This window comes from Bos grunniens, chromosome 5 (assembly GCF_055505025.1).
Source record: "Bos grunniens cultivar Pamir isolate PY7600 chromosome 5, Bosgru_T2T1.0, whole genome shotgun sequence".
In the NCBI taxonomy this organism is placed as follows: domain Eukaryota; kingdom Metazoa; phylum Chordata; class Mammalia; order Artiodactyla; family Bovidae; genus Bos; species Bos grunniens.
In genome coordinates this window covers 99,619,678-99,638,677 of record NC_141169.1, presented here as the reverse complement: position 1 = coordinate 99,638,677, position 19,000 = coordinate 99,619,678, and the positions used below count along the sequence as shown (strand labels likewise).

At 37.5% G+C, this 19,000-nt stretch overlaps 1 protein-coding gene, 1 non-coding gene and 1 pseudogene across 3 annotated transcripts; 1 reads left to right on the top strand and 2 right to left on the bottom strand.

Moving 5' to 3' along the window:
- Window positions 1–1,369: 1,369 nt before the first annotated feature.
- LOC147372692 (taste receptor type 2 member 31-like) lies at window positions 1,370–3,308 on the bottom strand. Its single transcript, XM_086404107.1, has one exon. It carries the CDS (start codon window positions 3,172–3,174, stop codon window positions 2,257–2,259), a length of 918 nt encoding a protein of 305 aa, XP_086260233.1. The 5' UTR covers window positions 3,175–3,308; the 3' UTR covers window positions 1,370–2,256.
- A 6,011-nt stretch (window positions 3,309–9,319) lies between these two features.
- LOC147372691 (taste receptor type 2 member 46-like) lies at window positions 9,320–11,620 on the bottom strand (annotated as a pseudogene). The gene has a single exon (XR_015164899.1). The product of XR_015164899.1 is annotated as a taste receptor type 2 member 46-like (transcript).
- Window positions 11,621–18,375: 6,755 nt separating this feature from the next.
- TRNAF-AAA (transfer RNA phenylalanine (anticodon AAA)) lies at window positions 18,376–18,448 on the top strand. The gene has a single exon. It is a non-coding gene; the product is annotated as a tRNA-Phe (tRNA).
- Window positions 18,449–19,000: the final 552 nt, after the last annotated feature.

Here is a 19,000-nt window from a genome sequence, read left to right as displayed (position 1 = left end):
AGGAGAAAACACATGTATACCTATGGCTGATTCATGCTGATGCATGGCAGAAACCAACACAATATTGTGGAGCAATTATCCTTCAATTAAAATTAATAATTTTTTAAAAAGCACGAATAATGTGGATTTATAATTCTTGTATCATGTCTTCCTTTTTTTCTATTAGTTAGAATTATGTTTACATTTTAACTCAGGGTTCATACTACCATAACCCTGTATTTCTCTTTATTCAACAAGAACTCTAATTACAGTGGTATCTATGAGCATATGTGGTTTCAGGTTAATATTATTTTCAATAATTTCTTTTTCTGCTTTCTATACATATTCATTATTGTAAAACATAATACCTATAGAGATTAAAAGGAAACACAAATGCATAGGAATCAAAAAATTATAGTGTTAATACCCCTTTCACATTTGACTCATAATACAGAATTTCGCCAGGTATCTAGACCCTCCCCCATATATTCCTTTCTATTGATACTATTTCTCTTCTCTCTCCACCCTCCATACACTCCCAATTGTTATAGTAATCACTAATTTGTTTTACTTCAGAGTTGTGTCACTAATGTAATGCTTCAGAAACTATCATCAACCTATTTTTTAACTTTGTATGTCTGGAATTCCAGTGAATTTTTTAATCTTGATATTTCTCCTCAATTTCCAATGTGCATTATTATCTATATAGCTCTAATTTGTTGATTTTTCGTTATATAAATTCTATTGACATCATGTAGCTCTACTTTTTACTTCATTGCTGTATAACATTATTTTATACCAGCATTCTATTATATCCATCTTACCAATAATGGAAGTCCAGGTGATGCCTTAATTCTAGTTACTCAGAACAATAATGACAGGGACATTCATATATATGTATCCTGATACACAGTACAAAAATTCTCTAAGGTACAAAATTTCTATTATATATTAAATGTATTAATATTTCATTATATAGTTTTAATCATAATACAAAAATTGTAAGAAATTATTTTCCTAATTGAGTGTGATAACGCTACAGCATTAAAAACAAGTCATGATTATTTTTTTCTTCTTCACCCTTATCATGGAAGTGTTAGTCCCTCAGTTGTGTCTTACTCTTTGTGACCCCATGGACTGGGGCCCGCCAGGCTCCTCTGTCCACGGAATTCTCCAACCAAGAATACTGGAGTGGGTTGCTGTTTCCTTCTCCAGGTGATTTTCCAGACCCAGGGATCAAACGTGGGTCTCTCTGCATTGCAGACAGATTCATTACTGTCTGACCTACCAGGGAAGCTCACCCCTATCTTAGGATTTCATTTTTTTTCTAAGATTTTAGCCTACTTATAAAAATCTAATATTCTTCAGTGAAATTTATTACACACATATATAATATACAAAAAATGTTTATTACTTTTGAATTTAAGGTGGTTCTCCTTTCCTAACAACATTTCTAATTACTCTCTATTGACTATGAAGTAAGAATCCATGATGAAATAATATCTATCCCAAACATACATCAGTTCAGTTCACTTCAGTCACTCAGTCATGTCTGACTCTTTGCGACCCCAAGGACTGTAGCACGCCAGGCTTTCCTGTCCATCATCAACTCCCAGAGCTTACTCAAACTCATGTCCATTGAGTTGGTGATGCCATCCAACCATCTCATCTTCTGTTATCCCCTTCTCCTTCTGCCTTCAATTTTTCCCGGCATCAGGGTCTTTTCAAATGAGTCAGCTCTTCTCATCAGGTGGCCAAAGTATTAGAGTTTCAGCTTCAGCATCAGTCCTTCCAATGAATATTCAGGGCTGATTTTCTTTGGGATGGACTGGTTGGATATCCTTGAAGTCCAAGGGAATCTCAGGAGTCTTCTCCAACACCACAGTTCATAAGTATCAATTCTTCAGTGCTCAGCTTTCTTTATAGTCCAAATCTGACATCCATACATCCTCAGTGTGTAATTTAAAATTCAGAGTCGTTACCATCCAAACAATGGATATATGTGAAAAACACAATGCTTCATCACCCTGATCAATTGCACAATATTTTGTAAAATTGTATTGCTTACCTGAAAAATCTTAGTTAATGGTAAAGTAAACACCATTTTCTTAAACACACACAAAAATACACTTTTTGTAATAAGCTTTGGTGAAAAACTTTTCTAGGTAAACCTGTGGGTATTACTCAATGACATACAGAATTAAGAAAGGAGTAGAAAGTATAAAATGTTACAGACTCCATCAATTCATTTTTTGCTAGAAGACACATGATACCCACCTATTTCCTCTCTTTCAGCCAGCACCCCAGCTGCCACAGAAACAACAGAAAGGCCTGTGTTAACTTTCTGTTTCCCCAAATCAGGATAAATGAGTGGACTGAAGGATAGATGACTTCGATTGTTGGGAAAAGCAAGAGAAATGGTTCCTCATGCAGTTTTTTAGGCCTCCAGATTGATATGATTAGAACCAGAAAGTAAAAGGCAAATAGCAAGAGAAAGGAGATGACAGTTTGCATGGCTTTTATGTGGACCTTCGTACAGGGATCTTGGAATCCTTTGCCATTGAGCTGCATCTTCCTGAGATGTTTCCACAGGGAAAAGATTGGTAGCAGAAAAGATATTAAGAACATAGTAAAGGGTGTGAGGTTTCCTAGAATGAGCAGGGTCACATGTGAAAGCCATAAAATATCCCTTAGTTTGGTCTTCTGTGTGAAGTTTCCTTCAAATTCACTTCTCTGCATAGTCCCACTTACGCTTATAACTACAACTTGTAAAACCAAAATGAATGAAGTTCCCAGAAGCATCATGAGAACTACACTTTTAACTCTCCACTTCAGGTGAAGAAAAGTTAGGCTGGAGAAATTGACTATCTTCAACAAATAAAATATACTGAGGCTAGTAGCAAGCCAGGTGCTATAATGATTGCTTATTGTCCAGGCAACATGAAAAATAGTTCTTACTTTTAAACTATATAAAGCTGGATGAAGCAAAATATAATACCAATGTATTAACATTACACAGAACAAAACAATTCTGGAGACTGCCATAGCAGTGACAATCACATCAGTTGAGGAGATCTTTTGTCTCTTGACCCAGTCAATGCAGTTCACCAGGGCTATGAAGCCATTGGCAAAATTTCCCAGAACAAATTGTATTATTCCTAGGATGGAAAAAATGGTTGATAGTAGAGTTATCATGTCTAGAAAAAAAAAAGCCAAGTCTAATATCACTGTAGTGATTCCTTCAATATTCTGACCTTAAATTCTTTGGGCAGCTGATTTGGGGATGTGCAGTGAAGTTCTTGCTTCTTTTAACTTCTGTGACCAATGTCAAGCAGGAAAGTACCAGCATATGTAAATGAAAGAGCTCAGTACTGTCTTGACGTAATAATTGCTATTACCTAAAAGCTCATATTGACTTCTCTTCATGCACTCCGTGTCCTTGCACTCACATTTGTGGGATGGGTTATTGCTCACCTGATGTTGAAACAAAATAAAAATTCTCATTTGCCAGCATGCAAATAAAAACATATTGTGTTGCAACTTTTCCCTATTTAACCTCCCCATAATTTGTGTTCAACAAATTTAGTTGCTGGTGAGTAAAATTTTTAAACCCAATACACATGCCAGATTTACAAAGAAAGAATTCATTATTTTCTTATCAAAAACATCTAAGATTTCCTTGGGGACCCCAGGAAAACCAACACACAATAAAAATTGGTTGCTGATAACCAATACAAAAACAAGACTGGGAGCTGACTGTGACTCAGATAATGAATTCCTTATTGCCGAATTCAGACTTAATTTGAAGAAAGTAAGGAAAACCACTAGACCATTCAGGTATGACCTAAATCAAATCCCTTACAATTATACAGTGGAAGTGAGAATAGATTCAAGGGATTAGATCAGGTAGACAGAATGCCTGAAGAACTATGGATGGAGGTTCATGCCATTGTACAGGAGGTAGTGATCAAGAAAAGAAATGCAAAAGAAATGCAAAAAGGCAAAATGGTTGTCTGAGGAGGCCTTACAAATAACTGAGAAAAGAAAGGATGCAAACGGCAAAATAGAAGAGGAAAAATATATCCATTTGAATGCAGAGTTCCAAAGAATAGCAGGAGAGATAAGAAAGCTTTCCTCAGTGATCAATGCAAAGAAATAGAGGAAGACAATGGAATGGGAAAGACTAAAGATCACTTCAAGAAAACTAGAGATACAAAGAGAACATTTCATGCAAAGATGGGCACAATAAAGGACAGAAATGGTATGGACCTAGCAGAAGCAGAAGATATTAAAAAGAGGTGGCAACAATACACAGAAGAACTATACAAAAAAAGATCTTCATGACCCAGAAACCTGGAGCCAGACATCCTGGCATGTGAAGTCCAGGGGGCCTTAGGAAGAACCACTATGAACAAAACTAGTGGAGGTGACGGAATTCCAGTGCAGCTATTTAAAATTCTAAAAGATGATGCTGTGAAAGTGCTGCATTCAATATGCCAGCAAATTTGGAAAACTCAGCAGTGGCCACAGGACTGGTAAAGGTCGGTTTTCCTTTTGTTCCTAAAGAAAGGCAATGCCAAAGAATGCTCAAACTACTATAATTGCACTCATCTCACATGCTAGTAAAGTAATGGTCAAGATTCCCCAAGCCAGGCTTCAATGGTACATGAACCGTGAACTTCCAGATGTTCCAGCTGGATTTAGAAAAGGCAGAGGAACCAGAGATCAAATTGTCAACATCCACTGGATCATCAAAAAAGCAGGAGAGTTCCAGAAAACATCTACTTCTGCTTTATTGACTATGCCAAAGCCTTTGACTGTGTGGATCACAATAAACTGTGGAATATTCTTCAAGAGATGGGAATACCAGACCACCTGACCTGCCTCCTGAGAAACTTGTACACAGGTCAAGAAGCAACAGTTTGAACTGGACATGGAACAACAGACTGGTTCCAAATAGGTAAAGGAGTACGTCAAGGCTGTATATGGTCACCCTGCTTATTTAACTTATATGCAGAGTATATCAGGAGAAATTCTGGGCTGGATGAAGCACAAGCTGGAATCAAGATTGCCAGAAGAAATATCAATAACCTCAGATATGCAGATGACACCACCCTTATGGCAGAAAGCAAAGAAGAATTAAGAGCCTCTTGATGAAAGTGAAAGAGGAGAGTGAAAAAGTTGGCTTAAAGCTCAACATTCAGAAAACTAAGATCATGGCATCTGGCCCCATCAGTTCATCTCTAATAGACGGGGAAACAATGGAAACAGTGACAGACTTTATTTTGGGGTGCTCCAAAATCACTGCAGATGGTGACTGCAGCCATGAAACTAACAGACACTTGCTCCTTGAAAGAAAAGCTATGACCAACCTATTAAAAACAGAGACATTACTTTGCTGACAAAGGTCCATCTAGTTAAAGCTATGGTTTTTCCAGTAGTCATATATGGATGTGAGAGTTGGACTATCAAGAATGCTTTGAGCAAGCTCTGGAATCTGGTGATTGACAGGGAAGCCTGGCATGCTGCAGTCCATGGGGTTGCAAAGAGTCGGACTTGACTGAGCGACTAAATGAACTGAGCTGAACTCCTGTACAATGTTATGAACCTCTGTCCATAGTTCTTCAGGCACTCTCTCAGATCTAATCCCTTGAATCTATTTGTCACTTCACCTTTATAATCATAAGAGATTTGATTTAGGTCATACTTAAATGCTCTAGTGGTTTTCCCTACTTTCTTCAATTTAAGTCTGAATATGGCAATAAGGAGTTCATGATCTGACTCACAGTCAGCTCCCAGTCTTGTTTTTGCTGACCATATAGAGCTTCTCCATCTTTGGCTGCAAAGAATATAATCAATATGATTTTGGTATTGATCATCTGGTAATGTCCATGTGTAGAGTCGTCTCTTGTGTTGTTGGAAGAGGGTGTTTGCTATGACCAATGGGTTCTCTCTGTAAAACTCTGTTAGCCTTTGCCCTGCTTCGTTTTGTACTCCAAGGTCAAACTTGCCCATTACTCCAGGTATCTTTTGACTTCCTACTTTTGCATTCTAGTCCCCTATGATGAAAAGAATATCTTTTTGGTGTGTTAGTTCTAGAAGGTCTTGTAGGTCTTCATAGAACCATTCAACTTCAGCTTATTCAGCATTAATGGTTGGGGCATAGACTTGGAATGCTCTGCTATTGAATGGTTTGCCTTGGAAACAAAGAGATCATTTTGTTTCTTTTGAGACTGCACCCAGGTATGGCATTTCAGACTCTTCTGTTGACTATGAAGGCTACTTCATTTTCCCTAAGGAATTCTTACCCACATTAATAGATATAATGGTCATCCACATTAAATTCGCCCATTCTGGTCCATTTTCGTTCACTGATTTCTAAAATGTCGATGTTCACTCTTGCCATCTCCTGTTTGACTACTTGCAATTTACCTTGATTCATGGACCTAACATTCCAGGTTCCTATATATATAATCTTGTTCTTTACAGCACTGGACTTTCATTTCATCACCAGACACATCCACAACTGGGCATTGTTTTCACTTTGGCTCATCCTCTTCATTCTTTCTGGAGCTATTTCTCCACTCTGGTAGCATACAGATGTGGAAAAAGCCCCACTGTAAATTACCCACAGTTGAATGAATTTGGCCACAGCCAAGCAGAAAAGGATGAAGTCCGCTGATGAAACGTTCCCATTCTGGATCCCCTTGCAGTTTACATTTACCCATCCAGTGAGCCCACTTCTCAGCACTCCTAACACAAGTTGCCACTGTCAGAAAGAGACCTTAATTCCAATTGACATTTTGATGAAATTGTGATATTGTGCTTCACTGAAAATTTTATGATCAAACAGCTGCAGACTGAAATCCATTTATGATGCCTTCTTTAAAGTGTTCATCATAATTCCAGAAAGTACAGTCAAAATTCTTTGATATAGTTTCAGATCTTCACTAAAAGAGTAGCTTATTCTAAATTTCAGTGTTAAACCAAATAATTCTGTAACAGATACAAAGCTTCATGAATATCTTTCTTATGACTTACACTCAGTTACAATATAATTTCTATAGTAAACATTAATAACGTCCACTTATCCTTGACACCAGTGCAGTTTCCCATTTCTGAAAATGACTAAAACGATGAAGTCAGTATGTAAACACGCAAAAATGAGACAAACTGGTTTCCACTAACTTGTACTTTCGTCTCCTCTGAGCCACATGTGCTGAGTGCATGCTAAGTCACTTCAGTCATGTCCAACTCTTTGCAAACTAATGGACTGTAGCCCACCAGGTTCCTCTGTTAATGGGATTGTCCAGGCAAGAATACTGGAGTTGGATGCCATGCCCTCCTCCAGGGGATCTTCCTGACCCAGAGATTGAACCCACGTCTTTATGTCTCCTCTATTGGCAGATGGGTTCTTTACCACTAGCACCACCTGGGAAGCCCTGTGAGCCACATATTTGAATGCAAATGTTTTAGATTTTGAATAGGAATTGCTACAAAAAATTATATAACTAAGCCTTTGTCACTCATCAATAAGATCCTTCTACCTAAAAAAGTATTTTGTTGATTTAATTTCATTTATAGAAATAATGTGGTGGTTAAAACAGTAAAGAATCCACCTGCAATGCAGGAGACTTGGATTCAATTCCTGGGTTGGGAAGATGCCCTGGAGAAGAAAATGGCAACCCACTCCAATATTCTTGCCTGGGAAGTCCCACTGACAGAGGAGGCTGGTGGGTTACAGTCCATGGGGTCACAAAGAGTCAAATGGCAACCCACTCCAATATTCTTGCCTGGGAAGTCCCACTGACAGAGGAGGCTGGTGGGTTACAGTCCATGGGGTCACAAAGAGTCATACACAACTGAGTGACTAACACACACACACACACACACAGAAATAATGTAAGGAAGTTATTTACAGTTCAAATTGCACACCCAAGTGCCAGGAAATATAGCTAGAAATATTAGTACAGAATATCATAGTAGTTAAGTCAAAAACTGTAAGCAGGTTAGGCTGGAAATATACATTAGGAGGCTACAAGTACTATAGTACAGAGTCAGTTATGACTTTATGAAGATATAAATATGAAGTGTGAACTTGAATTCTTTGGAATTTGTGAAGAAATAGAAAAAAACTCAAACTGATGTAAGTGTGTGTGCATATTATCAAAATGACATGAAGAATATACATCGTGCTTCTAAAGGGAGGAACTTCTTTCCTTTTACAGTAACTTGTTGCTATTTCAAGTGAAACGTGACTAAAGGCTCTCCCATTTCCATGTCCTCAATTCCATGTTCTTCTCTTATTTCTGGGCTAGAGAGGGAGCACATTTCCCAGCCTCCCTAACCTTTGGTTGTGGCAAGGTGATCAAAACCTGAACAATGTTATTTAAGTGAAAATTTTGTGCAATATTTTAGGCCCATCCCCAATACTCTCCTCAGGGACTGTCCTCCCTATGTTTTTTTCTCCCAGCTTTCTTGAATGGAGAAAACTCCACCCAATCGTCCAGATCCACATGTTAAATATGACCAACTTCTGATCAGCCTGATTTCTTGGATAACTACCTAGAGAAGTGTGCTCAGACATATCAGTACCCTTAAAGAACAATATTAAATGTACACTGAATTTGAGTCACTTAATGCTTTGGAATGGGGAAGGCAATGGCAACCCACTCCAGTACTCTTGCCTGGAAAATCCCATGGACGGAGAAGCCTGGTGGGCTGCAGTCCATGGGGTCGCTGAGGGTCGAACACGACTGAGCAACTTCACTTTCACTTTCCATTTTCATTCATTGGAGAAGGAAATGGCAACCCACTCCAGTGTTCTTGCCTGGAGAATCCCAGGGACGGGGGAGCCTGGTGGGCTGCTGTCTCTGGGGTCGCACAGAGTCGGACACGACTGAAGTGGCTTAGCAGTAGCAGCAGCATGCTTTGGAACCTATTTGTCTACTCTGTATAATGCAGAAACTGGAATTGAGATTGTGTAGATTTGTGTAGAAGCAATTAAATGTTGAGGAAACAAAACTAGAAAATCCATGTGACCTGCAGATTTTGTGAAGAGTTTCATTTTCACTGGTTTCCAGCTTTCATGTAGTTGTTTTTTATCCAAATAATCATTAGAATATCTTTCATATAAACTCTCCTGTAGACTGATTTTTATGTCCTGGAAAGTTAGCATAAAACAGGACAAGCATGATCCTCACATGAGAAGGCTTATGTTCCACTAAGCAGACAGATGATTAAAAATAGTGAGTAATTCAGATGTGGAAATGATTTACCTTAACATTTAGATAATGTTGTTACACTATCATAATACCAAGAATTAATAGAGTCATAGAAATTCAGTTGTTGAACAAGGTTATAAATTTATTTCCTATAGTGAAACTTGCTATCAATCCTGCTATATGTCAACACACTTTCTATTTCATCATTTTCCACAAGATTGTAATAAAACAGATCTTCAAGACATTTCCTATAATTATGACATAGACATCATAGACACCATTCTAATACATGCAGAAAGATCATTGAATTAAGCATCATAATTTTTTTTTACTATTCTTACACTGAATGCATTTTTAACATTGGGAAGACCTAAGTCTTTTGTCTGAAGTTTAAAATGAATTTTTAGGTAGCAAAATAGAGGAGAAGATTGACAATTCAGAGGCCCAATTTTGGTTTAGGGGAAAACTGAGCAATTTTAAAAAAATATTTATTTGGCAGTGCTGGGTGTTAGTTGCAGCATGTGGGATCTTCAGATCTTCCTTGATCATGTGAAACCTTCAGTTGTGGCTTGAGTGCTGTTAGTTGTGGCAGGCTAGATGTAGTTCACTGACCAGAGATGGACCCCAGGCCCTCTGTTTTGGGATCACAGAGTCCTAGCCACTGGACCACTAGGGAAGTCCTGAAAACTGAACTTGAATTTGACACCAGATCTCACTTGAAAAGAGGTCTTCTTAATTGGAAACCTCTAAGAAATAATTTTCCTAACTGCATGTGAAATATAGCAGCTATGAAGACATCATGATTATTTTTTCTTCTTCATCCTTACTGTAGTATTGATTTTTTTCTAAGTTTTTTGACTACTAGTAAAAATCACATATTCTTTAGTACAGTTAATTATACACATATATAAACTTTAATCTAAAAGTATTTGTTACATTTGAATTTTATTACAGACATCTTTGCTAAGCACATTGTAATACTAATTTCAATGGAAAATAGCAATAATGTCCTGAGATAAGCTCAATTCTTAAAAAGACATAAATACAGATTATAAATACTTCATTTGAAGATAATAGCATAGAATATACATGTGAAATACACATTGCTTCATAACCCTGAAATTATACATCATTTTGTAAAATTAGATTGTTTATCTGAAAAATATTGGTTAGTGGTATCATAATCTTATCATCAGTTTTATAGCATTCATAAACATTCACATATATACTTTTCATCATAAGCTTGAGGAAAAGACTTTGCATGTTAACCTTTGGAAATTACTCAGTTATATTCACATTAGAAAAAGCAGCAGAAAGTATAAAATTTTACAAACACCATCAGCTTATTTTTTTGCTGGAAGACACATGATGTCCACCTATTTCTTTTCTCTCAGTCAGCACCTTAGCTGCCACAGAAATGACAGAAATGCCTTTGTTAACTTCCTGTTTCCCCAAATCAGGATACATGAGTGGTTTGAAGGATAGAGGAATCCAAGAGCCTCAAAGAACAAAAAGACAGTTTCCTTCTGCTGCCTTTTAAAACTCCAAATGGATCCCATTTAGAGCCAGGAAATGAATGGCAAACAGCAAGAGAAAGGATATCACAGTTTGCATGGCTTTTATATGGACTTTGGTGCTAGAATCTGGAGATCCTTTACCACTGAGCTGCATCTTCTTGAGATGTTTCCACAGGGAAACAGTTAATAGCAGAAAACATGTCAGGGACATAGTAAAGCATATGAGATTAAAATAGTAAAGCATATGAGATTTCCTGGCATAAGCAGAGTCATATGTGGAAGCCATAAACTGCCCCTCAATATGGTCTTCTGAGGAATGTTTCCTTTGTATTCATTTGTCTGGATAGCCTCATCGTTGTATATCACTGCAACATGAAAAACCAAGGAGAATGAAGTTCCCAAAAGTATTATGTGCATGACACTTTTAACTCTATTTCAGGTGAAGAAAAATTAGGCTGGAGAAATGGCTATCTTCAACAAATAAAATATGCTGAGACTAGTAGCAAGCCAGGTGCTATAATGGTTGCTTACTATCCAGGCAATATGAACAATAATTCTTACTTTTAAACTATATAGAACTGGATTCAACACAACTAAGTACCAATTCATTAACGTTACCCAGAGCAAAACAATTCTGCAGACTGCCAGAGCAGTGAGAATCCCATCAGCTGAGGAGATCTTTTGTCTCTTGACCCAATCAATGCAGTTCACCAGTGCTGTGAGGCCATGGGCAAAATTTCCTAGAACAAATTCTGTTAATACTAGGATGGAAAAAATGGTCCATAGTAAAGATATCATGTCTAGAAAAAAAGCCTAGTCTAATATCATGGTTCTGATTCCTTCAAGTCTGACCCTAAATTCTTTGTGCAGCTGATTTCTGGATGGGCAGTGAAGTCCTCCTTTCTTTTAACTTCTGTGACCAATGTCAAGCAGGAAAGTACTAGCATATGCTAATAGAAGAGCTCACTGCTATCTTGATGAAATAATTGCTATTCCCTAACAGCTCAAATTGACTCCTCTTTATGCACTCTGTGTCCTTGCCATGGGATGGATTACTTCATAAATTTAATGGAGAGATGAAATGTCATTTGCCAGCATGGAAATAAGGACATATCGTGTTGCAACTTTTCCCTGTTTAACCTCTTCATAATTTGTACTTAACAAATTTAGTTGTTAGTGAGCAAAATTTTAAAAATCAACACATAGAATGTACAGAGAAAGCCTAAACTATTAGACGGAGCTCAATCATAACCTGGATCATCATTCCAATGGATTTTTTTTTTTCCTAATACTGGATTTATGTAGAAATAATTCAAGCTTTTCTTATCAAAACTATCCAAGATTTTCTTGGGGACCCCAAGAAGACCAAAACACCCTATAAGCTGGTTATATATAACTTTATTGCTTATAAGCCTATGAACACATTAACTCAACCAAATGCACATTCATCTCACTGATGAAATTATTTTCCTATAATTTCCAAAACTGAAGTGAGTCTTGGGGAGGTCACCTGGTTGTAATCTCTTTTCCAGTAGGCTTTTCCTTCCACCATTTAAAGCTGTCAAAAATAACTCTCATGCTTAGGTCTTTAATAAAGCTAACTATTTAATTTAGTTAATATTTAAATATTATTTTTTAAATAAAATATTAATTTTGTCAATATTTCTTGGGCACTTCAAAAGAATATGTGTTTTCCATTGCACATTGAAAACTTCTCCATATATGAATATTCAGTCTTATTTTTCTCATTTAATTCATTTTTGACTGTAATTTTTTTTAAGAACAGATGTTGAAATCAGGTATACTTTTGGATTCTCTTGTTTCATTTTTTATAGTAGAAGTTTTTAAGGAGAGGATCTTGGAAACGGACTGACAGGATGGAAAATCCAGATTTCCTGCTACCAATCTCTGATCTTTTACTCTGTTTTAAAACTACTGTCTGCTTCAGTATACTCCTCAGCAAAATGCAGATAATAATGATATCCTCTTCCAGAGATTGTTACTTATTCATTTGATCCTGTGTCATTTGATACTTCACAGTTAACCTGTTAGAACTTCCACTTATGAGTTGAAGATAGCAAGTGCAAAAAGGCAAGATTTTCTCCTACAATGACCAGGATAAGGGGAATAAGTTTCCAAATTACATTTTAAATTGATAAGAGAGCTGTTCAAGGAAAGAGGACAACTGAACTAAAATCTGGAGTGAGGAGACTCTTTCCAGGTCAAGAGATTATCTATATATTCAGGACAATCTCTATCAAATCCCACAAATCCTTGCAGAAAGCTGAAAAACTATTCTTAAAATGTACATGGAAATACAAAGCTCCCAGAAGAGACAAGGAAGTTTTTTTAAAAAAGTAACATAATTAGACGATTGCAGTTCCTGATATCAAAGCTAATCATTGCTGCTGCTAAGTTGCTTCAGTCGTGTCCAACTCTGTGCGACCCCATAGATGGCAGCCCATCAGGCTCCTCCGTCCCTGGGATTCTCCCCACTGAACGGCATCAATGAAAATAGAGTAGTACTTTCATGAAGACAGACATATATAATAGTTAAGCACAATTGAGAATCCATCTTAACATTTACATTCATGGGCAATTGATTTCAAAAAAGGTATCAAGGCAATCAAGGGAGAAATAGCCTTTATTTTTCCAACAAATGAAGCTAGGACTTTATTAAATACCCATATTCATAAAGATGAATTTATACCATTATTTCTTACCACATAAAGATTGTCTAAATTGATCTTGGACCTAAGTACAAATGCTCAAACTACAAACTTTAGCAAAAAAAAAAAAAAAAAAAAAGGCAGAGAACTTTTGCAAACTTGAGTTAGACCTTTTAGATATAACACCAAGAATATGACTCAGAAAATTCTAAGCTAACCAATTAGAATGCACCAAAATTGAAAACATACTCCACATGATTACTGCTCCCTGATTGTCATACCCTATATAATTCCCTCCACCTCAGTGTGGTGGCTCAGATGGTAAAGAACCTCCCTGCAGTGTAGGAGACCCGGGTTCAATCCCTGGGTTGAGAGGATCCCTTGGAGAAGGAACTGGCAACTCATTCCAGTATTCTTGCCTGAAGAATCCCATGACAGAGGAGCCTGGCGGGATTGAGTTCATGGGACCACAAAAAGTGAGACTTAGTGACTAACATACACACACACACACACACAATGTGAAACAGACCTGCGACTTATAATTGTTGCCCCTTCAGTGTGACAAAGACCTTCTAAGCTGCAGCATTTGGCAAGAATGAAGGGATTTTTCAGTTAAGTTCCATTCAGTCACTCAGTCGTATCCAACTCTTTGCCACCCCATGTACTGCAGCATGCCAGGCCTCCCTGTCCATCACCAACCCCCAGAGTTTACTCAAACTTATGTCTGTTGAGTTGGTGATGCCATCCAACCATCTCATCCTCTGTCGGCCCCTTCTCCTCCTGCCTTCAATCTTTCCCAGCATCAGGGTCTTTTCCAATGAGTCAGCTCTTCTCATCAGGTGGCCAAACTGTTGGAATTTCAGTGTCAACATCAGTCCTTCCAATGAATAATCAGGACTGATTTTCTTTAGGATGGACTGGTTGGTTCTCCTTGCAATCCAAGGGACTCTCAAGAATCTTCTCCAATACCACAGTTCAAAAGCATCAATTATTTGTTACTTAGTTTTCTTTATAGTCCAACTCTCACATCCATGGATGACTAGTGGAAAAACCATAGCCTTGACTAGACAGACCTTTGTTGGCAAAGTAATGTCTCTGCTTTTCAATATGCTCTCTAGGTTTGTCATAACTTTTCTTCCAAGGAGTAAGTGTCACCATCACTGCAGTCACTATCTGCAGTGATTTTGGAGCCCAGAAAAATAAAGTCTGACACTGTTTCCACTGTTTCTCTATCTATTTGCCATGAAGTGATGGGAACAGATGCCATGATCTTAGTTTTCTGAGTGTTGAGCTTTAAGCCAACTTTTTCACTCTCCTCTTTCACTTTCATCAAAAGACTCTTTAGTTCTTCTTCACTTTCTGCCATAAGAGTGGTGTCATCTGCATATCTGAGGTTATTGATATTTCTCCTGGCAATCTTGATTCCAGCTTGTGCTTCTTCCAGCCCAGCATTTCTCATGATGTACTCTGCATATAAGTTAAATAAGCAGGGTGACAATATACAGCCTTGACATACTTCTTTTCCTATTTGGAACCAGTCTGTTGTTCCATGTCCAGTTCTAACTGTTTCTTCCTGAGCGGCATACAGCTTTCTCAAGAGGCAGGTCAGGTGGTCTGGTATTGCCATATCTTGAAGAATATTCCACAGTTCATTGTGATCCACACAGTCAAAGGCTTTGGCATAGTCAATAAAGCAGAAAAAGATGTTTTCCTGGAACTCTCTTGCTTTTTTGATGATCCAGCAGATGTTGGCAATTTGATCTCTGGTTCCTCTGCCTCTTCTAAATCCAGCTTGAACATCTGAAAGTTCACGGTTCATGTATTGCTGAAGCCTGGCTTGGAGAGTTTTGAGCATTACTTTACTAGCCTGTGAGATGAGTACAGTTGTGTGGTAGTTTGAGCATTCTTTGGCATTGCCTTTTTGGGATTGAAATGAAAACTGACATTTTCCAGTCCTTTGGCCACTGCTGAGTTTTCCAAATTAGCTGGCACATTATGTGCAGCACTTTCACAGCATCATCTTTCAGGATTTGAAATAGATCAACTAGAATTTCATCACATCTACTAGCTTTGTTCATAATGATGCTTCCTAAGGGCCCCTTGACTTTACATTCCAGGATGTCTGGCTCGAGGTCAGTGATCACACCATCGTGATTATCTGGGTCGTGAAGATCTTTTTTGTAAAGTTCTTCTGTGTATTCTTGCCACCTCTTCTTAATACCTTCTGCTTTTGTTAGGTCCATATCATTTCTATCCTTTATTGAGCCCATCTTTGCATGAAATATTCCCTTGGTATCTCTTTCCTGAAGAGATCTCTAGTCTTTCCCATTCTATTGTTTTCCTCTATTTCTTTGCATTGATCATTGAGGAAGGCTTTCTGATCTCTCCTTGCTATTCTTTGGAACTCTGCATTCAAACAGGAATATCTTTCCTTTTCTCCTTTGCTTTTCACTTCTCTTCTTTCCATAGCTATTTTTAACGCCCCCTCAGACAGCCATTTTGCTTTTTTGTATTTACTTTTTTGGGGGGATGGTCTTGATTCTTGTCTCCTGTACAGTGTCATAAACCTCTGTCCATAGTTCATCAGGCGCTCTATCAGATCTAGTCCCTTATCTATAGCTCACTTCCATTGTATAATCATAAGGGATTTGATTTAGGTCATACCTGAATGGTCTAGTGGTTTTCCCTACTTTCCTCAATTTAAGTCTGAATTTGGCAAAAAGGAGTTCATGATCTGAGCCACAGTCAGTTCCTGGTTTTGTTTTGCTGACTGTATAGAGCTTCTCCATCTTTGGCTGCAAAGAATATAAGCAATCTGATTTTGGTGTTGGCCATCTGATGATGTCCACGTGTAAAGTCTTCTCTTGTGTTGTTGGAAGAGGGTGTTTGTGCTGACCAGTGAGTTCTGGTCAACTGCTTGACCAGTTGGCAAAACTGTTAGCCTTTGCCCTGCCTCATTCTGTACTCCAGGGCAAAATTTGCCTGTTACTCCAGGTGTTTCTTGACTTCCTACTTTTGCATTCCAGTCTCCCATAATGAAAAGGACATCTTTTTTGGGTGTTAGCTCTAAAAGGTCTTGTAGGTCTTCATAGAACCATTCAACTTCAGCTTCTTCAGCGTTACTCGTCAGGGCATAGACTTGGATTACCGTGATATTGAATGGTTTGCCTTGGAAATGAACAGAGATCAGTCATTTTTGAGATTGCATCCAAGTACTGCATTGCAGACTCTTTTGTTGACTACAATGGCTAATCCATTTCTTCTAAGGGATTCCTTCCCACAGTAGTAGATATAATGGTCATCTGAGTTAAATTCACCCAATCCAGTATTTTAGTTAGCTGATTCCTAGAATGTCAACGTTGACCCTTGCCATCTCCTGTTTGACTACTTCTAATTTGCCTTGATTCATGGACCTAACATTCCAGGTTCCTATGCAATATTGCTCTTTACAGCATTGGACCTTGCTTCTATCACCAGTCCCATCCACAACTTGGTGTTGTTTTTGCTTTGGCTCCATCCCTTCATTCTTTCTGGAGTTATTTCTCCACTGATCTCCAGTAGCATATTGGGCACCTACTGACCTGAGGAGTTCATCTTTCAGTGTCCTATCTTTTTGCCTTTTCATACTATTCATGGTTTACTCAACAGAGTATAGAAAGTCCTAGCAATAGCAATTAGGCAAGATAAAAAATAAAAAGTGCCCATACTGAAAAGGAAGAAGCAAAACTGTCTTTATTTGCAAATCACATATGTTAAAAAAAAAAAAAAAAAAAAAAACCTAAAAACTCCACACACAAAACAAAAACTGCTAGAACTAATAAATTCAGGAAACTTACAAGATATAAAATCAATATCCAAAATTCAGTTGCATTTCTATACATTAACAACAAAATATCAGAAAGACAGATTAGAAAAACAATCTCATTTTATAACTGCATCAAAAAGAATAAAACACCTCAGAATAAATTTAACTAGTTAGGTGGAAGATCTGTACACTGAAACCTGCAAGACATTCAAAGAAACTGAAAAAGGTGAAGAAAATAATAAGTAGAAAGCTATTCCATACTCATGGATTGGAAGAATTAATATTGTTAAAATATCCATACCAGCCCGAGAGCTGTAGATTGAATGCAAGTTCCACAAAAATTATGAGTTTAATTAAAACATTAATTAATTTAGAAGTATTAAGTATTATAAATTTATAATTTAAAAATTATAATTTTATGTATTTTTCACATAAATAGAAAAACCTCAAAAGACTGTGGACAGCTAAAGTAATCCTGAGAAAGAACAAAGCTGGGAGCATCACACATTCTGGTCTCAAACTATAGTTCAAGCTTTAATAATCAGAACAGATGGTATTGGCATAAAAAACAGACACAGTTCAATGGAACAGAATAGAGAGCCCAGAAACAAACATAATTTGATGTTGCAGCTAATGATTTCCTTCTGTATGACATATATTTGATACTTGAATGTGCAGTCTTAATTCAGAAATTGTAGTTTTATTATGGGATCTAATCATTGGTATCAGCTATTACAATTTTTTTCCTTTTAACAAGTTTACTACCTACATAACAGTTTCCACTGAACTTCAGTTCCTGATGTGATGCCTGCAGAAAGACTAAATTCAATTTGTCAGCCTGCAAACGTGAGACTTTAATCGAGTTGTAATTTTTCTCTTGTGTTTAGGGTTGGATCATTTGATTCAATCCTTGCATTCTGAATGTATTTCTTATATAGTAGAACACTTACATTAGCAAATTCCTTAAAAAAGGAGTTGAAAATTTGCCAATATGGTAATTTTCAGACCCATAATTACCAATTACCAATATGGTAAATTTGGTACCAATTGCCAATATGGTAAATTTCAGACCCAAAATTTACTAATATAGTAAATTTCAGACCCATAATTACAGCTTACCTTTAAACTTTCAAGCTGCATTAAACTTAACAAGCCATTAAAAAGTACTAAATTTCCAGGCTTCCCTTATAGCTCAGTTGGTAAAGAATCTGCCTAAAATGCAGGAGACCCAGGTTCAATTCCTGGGTTAGGAAGATCCCCTGGAGAAGGAAATGGCAATCCACTCCAGCATTCTTGCCTGGAAAATCCCATGGACAGAGGAGCCTGGCAGGCTACAGTCCATGGGTTGCAAGAGTCGGACACAACTCATCAACTGAACCACCACCAAATTGGCAATTTTAGGGTCAACAATAGGAATATAAGATTTAGAAAGGAAGGGCAAGTTAAAGGGTCAATGAAATATTGTCTTCAGGAATGGATTAATACATGTTGATAACTTACTTATATGTGCCTACTTGGCAACAAGTGTGGATCTGTCATTCAAGTCTAAGTATCAAGGGACAGAATAAAAACCACAATCACGTAAAATACTGATCCTATCCCACTCTCCAGTCACTTTCACACGACAGAAATCTTTCAACAGCTCTACAGTATTAAGGATAGGAGTTGGAGCTTAGTAACTACTCTTTTTTTGCCTGTGTGTGCTTAGTCACTCAGTCATGACTGCGACTCCATGGACTGTAGCCAGCCAGGCTCCTCTGTCCATGGGGATACTCCAGGCAAGAATACTGGAGTGGATTGCCATGC

Coding starts and splice junctions, on each gene's coding strand:
- LOC147372692 (XM_086404107.1), bottom strand. CDS start 3,174: ATGATAACTCTACTATCAACCATTTTTTCCATCCTAGGAATAATACAA.